At 46.5% G+C, this 4,451-nt stretch overlaps 1 protein-coding gene across 2 annotated transcripts in view; it reads right to left on the minus strand.

Annotated features, from left to right (window-relative positions):
• Positions 1-4,451, minus strand: part of KIF5C (kinesin family member 5C) — a 167,377-nt gene that overhangs the window by 96,746 nt on the left and 66,180 nt on the right. For both annotated transcript variants that reach the window (XM_007454547.1, XM_007454548.1), the window contains exon 3: positions 4,208-4,281. In XM_007454547.1, coding sequence (XP_007454609.1) covers positions 4,208-4,281 — 74 coding nt within the window. The remainder of the gene's footprint in view (positions 1-4,207; positions 4,282-4,451) is intronic.

Raw genomic sequence — 4,451 nt, forward strand, 5'->3', positions numbered from 1 at the left:
AAAAAAAAAAAAAAAAAAACAACTGTGTGTGTGTGTGTGTGTGTGTGTGGTGTTAATGTACATGGTGTGTAGTGTAGTGTAGTGTGTGTATGTGTGATATGTGTGTGTGTGGTGTTAATGTACATGGTGTGTAGTGTGTGTGTGTGTGTGTGTGTGTGTGTGGTGTTCACATACATAGTGTGGATGTCTGTCATGTGGGTGTGTGTAGTGCGGATTTCTGTGGTGGTGATGTATGTAGTTTGGGTGTGCTGTGGCTGTGTGTTCGTGCAGTGTGTGTATCTGCAGTATTTGTGGTGTGTGCAATGTGTGGGTGTGAGTGGCATGTGGATGTGTGTGCAGGGCTATCGATGTGTGGCGGGTGTGTGGCATGGAGGGGTGTGGGGTATGTGCGTGGTGAGGACGGATGTGTGTATGAGACAGAGAGGTGTTCCAGAAAGGTCTTCACTGCATCTATGTTGACTGCTTTGCAAATGAAATGCACATGTACACATACAATAAACAGTCACCTCAGGCAATAAAAGGTGGTCAGGAGGCAAAGAGCTATAGAAACTCAGAGAACAGGAAAGTCCCTTCCAGCTGGGGTGATATGGATGGCTTCCTTGAGAGACACCAAATCCTGACGGATGAGTAAGATTAAGGATGGACAAAGAAGATGTGGGCAGAGGAGAGGAGATGGGAGTAACAGAACAGAGGTAGGAACTGAGAGAACAACGATGAGTTTAGTCGGCTGGAGCATCAGGGATGGACTCGAGGGGAATGTCCCACTCCGTCTTCTCGTTTCTCCCAGAAAGCAAAAAGAAGAGACATTTTAATGCTTGCATCCTGTATAATCCTCTTCAAAAACTTTACCCACTTCTGAAGGTGGCCTTCTCGGAGCACATGTGAAAGTAGAAAGCAGACCCAGGCCACTGGCCACAGAACAAGACTCCCTTTGTTCCAGCCCCAGTGGCCGCCTCAGCCTCCCAAGCAGGACAGAGTTTCCTGAAACACTTAAGATGGGAGAGCAGGGGGCCTGTCAGCGCAAGAGCACCAATGCACTCAGACAGGCTCATTAAAAATCACTTGGCAACTCCTCGCAGCAGAGCAGCCTGCATCCTTCCAGGGCCTCCAGGTGTCCCTTTGGGCAGAAGGAAAAACACTGCGAGTCTCCATCCATGTAAATCCGTGTGCAGAAGAGGGCCACAAAGTGAGGCACGGGGCCGAGAGAAGCCCTTCCCAGCCTCCCGCGCTGAACAAAGGCCCAGCCCTCTCTTCCCCGGGCAGCCGGCACCCTGGGACCTCTCCTCCAACCCTCCCCTGAGCGCTGCCCGCCAGAGCCCAGCCAGGGCCCAGTGCACCAAGGGTCCTATGGAGCTTAGCACCAACACTGCCAAGTATTTGCTCTTTGCACTGAAAATCCGCCTGAAACGCGCCATTTTCAGAAGCTAATCTTTCCAATTTTATGTTGGCTCATCTGTTTGTTCCCCTCAGGAGAAGGTATGGAATCACCATTGGATGTCAGACCCCAAACAGAGGGGATTAAAATGAAAAACAGCTTTTAAATGTGACAGTTCTGTCCATTCAGGGAGTTAACAGTCCCTTGCAAAAGCCTTTAAAGGATCACAATGTGTAATGCTGAGTACATAAAATCCTCCTTTCAGATGATGAGAGCCCTGCGGGGTTTTTTTTAATTTAATTGCATTCCAGGATCTTGGGTTTCCTGGTCTCCTACAGTCTCTGGATTTCAGCTTGGGGTTCCTCCTTTCCTCTGTTTTCCTCTAAAATATCCCCTACCTTTTCTCCAACCTAAAATCACCCAACAGAAAGAGCCAGATGAAGTGTGTGTAGGGGGTGAGAAGGTGCTAGGAAAGAACCCACAGCCACCCCTCTCCTTCCTCCTGTGGGCCTAAGCATGTGATCCTTCAAAGTCACGATAAAGAAAAGCAGCTCATTACCAGCAACCTTTTAAAACTGACAAGGATGGAAAGGAGACAGAATTTAGGCAACTGTTAGAGTGGCCCGCACAGAATCCCATTCCCTTTAGGTCCCGTGGTTCCCTCTGGACCCACAGCACTGCTCCAGGAGTTGCGTGGCTGACACCATGAGTCACAGAGGGCTGGCGATGCCCTCATTTAATAAGACGTCTCCAATTTTAGTGTGAAAGAGCTGGCATACCTCTTTGCCATCTCCTCACACCCACCTACCCCTGCCATACACACAAAACACAAACTAAGGTTTTACTCTGGGGACAGGTCTCTCCTTTGATAGCTTACAATTTAAATTTCTGACATTTAGCAAACACCTCGTATTTCCCAAAGACGAATTAATCCCAAAGCTTAAAAGGTCACTCGTAGAGGCATTTCTGTAAGATGTGGGGGGATTTTAAATATTGCATTTTTCGTATTGTATATTGTTTGGTAACTTTCCAAAGAACTAAGGAATGATTCCCTCATGAGAAGCCATCTCTTAATCAATCTCTCTCTCTCTCTCTCAATCTCTCTCTCTCTCTCTCTCTCTCTCTCTCTCTCTCTCATGCCTTATGAACCATGAAGAAGGTTCTGTCCATGGTTACTGGAGTGGGTGGAACTTAGGAAATGTATATCACTGCGGCTTTTCTAGCGCCTAGAAGGTTAAGGGTCTGGGGCCCAGGAGGAGAGGCAGGCGAGGGGCCAGAGCCGGAGAGTGGGGACGGCCGTGCCTGTACCACCATTTCCAAGGAGTACTGCAGTAGGATGTGAGATGCAGAGAAGAGAGACGGAAAGGCTCAGGTGTCAGGAAACAGTCCTGCTCCGTCTAGAAAAGGTGGCAAATAAACCTCGTGCTTCCTTTAATCCGTACAATCTCTGAACCACTCTGTCTCCAGCAAAATGGTGGGGAAGCGAGTCAACACAACAGGAATGAATCCCCAGAGGCACACCCCACACTTGAAATCGGTGTGAGCAGAACATCAGAGCCCTGAGGATTTTAGCCTGAGCCTTTGAAATCTCTTCTTCAATAGCAATGATTCGTAAGCTAAACCGATTCTGCAGCAGCGTCTCAGTGACATTCCCAAGAGGGGACAGTAAATGAAAAACATAAGCTTGAAGGATTAAGGATTCATCTTACCCTGCTGCTTGTAAGCTGAATTCCCCAAACTTCCTCTGTGTAGCTTCTTATAATAACTGCTCTTCACCTCTCCTCACCTGTCAGGTGGGCCCAGCCTTTAGAAGAATTATCCAGCCCCAAAGGCCATATAGGAGTCCGATCCATGGCAAAAAAACAGGAAAAGAAGAGGTAAAGGGGACCAATTTTGTCTGCAGGCACACCTTGCCTGGAAGACAGCCTGGAGCCACAGAGCTCCAGAGCTGACAGTTAGAGCTGGTGTCACACCCTCAAGTGCACAGAGAGGCCAGGTGTGTAAGTCTGCAGGGAAGGATGCTGAACACTTGCTCACAATGTGCGTGGAGGGCCCAGCCCCACAAACGTGGGTCAGCCAGGGCCACCATGAGGCTATCATTTTCACAAATACTTTATCGAAGCCTTCCTAGGTGACCACCACGGTCCCACACAATAGCAATGTGAGTAAAAAGGTGAACAAGACATTGAAGAGCACCGCTCCAGTGAAGCTTACACTTTATATTATGGTGAAATTTCACCCAGAGTTGCTAGGTCTTCAGTATTTTCAACCAAAGCTGAACACTTAGAATTATTTGAAACCATCCCATTTTAAACACTGCCTGCAATTAAAAACAAACAAACAAACAAAAAAAAACACTGTGCAGGTCAAACAAAAATATGTCTGTGGGCTGCATTTGGTCCACAAGCCAACTTCTCTCAACCTCTGACCTACCATTTTTTATTTATTCAGAAGAGACTCACCTCCCCAGAGGCCCTTCTTAGACTAACTGATTTTCACAGCAGACTTTCTCAGTAAGATTGGGGCGGCAGTCCACAGGGATACTCACACCACTGTTTAGCTTATCGATGATTATTTTAAATAGAATTTATTATTCCTATTTTGACAGAGCTATCAACAAAGGATTTTCTAAAATACTGAACTCCTGAGACTTTATTACTCAGCAATATTTTAAAAACTCCTCAAAGACACAAAAAATTGTGACACAAACATAACCAACCCTTAACCATCTAACTGCCCAGTCAAAAAGCCACATGCACCTCGCATTTTGCTGGAAGCACCACTTCCGTTCAGTCATCTCAGAGACGACATAACAGCACGCTGCAACCTTACCTCCATGGTGTGCGTTTTTCCTGATGATGTCTGTCCATACGCAAAAATTGTCCCATTATAACCCTCAAGGACATCTGTGAGCAAGAAAAAAAATTAAAATTAACTCATTACTTTGATTGCATGCTAGTGCTGGTTGCCTGTTTTAAAATTACATTTTCCAAATGGCCCATCTCACTTTTCACACAAATGATGTATTTCAACTCCATGTGCATTTTAAGTAGAATTGTGAGATAAAAGCAGGAAT

This window comes from Lipotes vexillifer, unplaced genomic scaffold (genome assembly GCF_000442215.2).
Source record: "Lipotes vexillifer unplaced genomic scaffold, Lipotes_vexillifer_v1.1 scaffold335, whole genome shotgun sequence".
In the NCBI taxonomy this organism is placed as follows: Eukaryota; Metazoa; Chordata; class Mammalia; order Artiodactyla; family Lipotidae; genus Lipotes; species Lipotes vexillifer.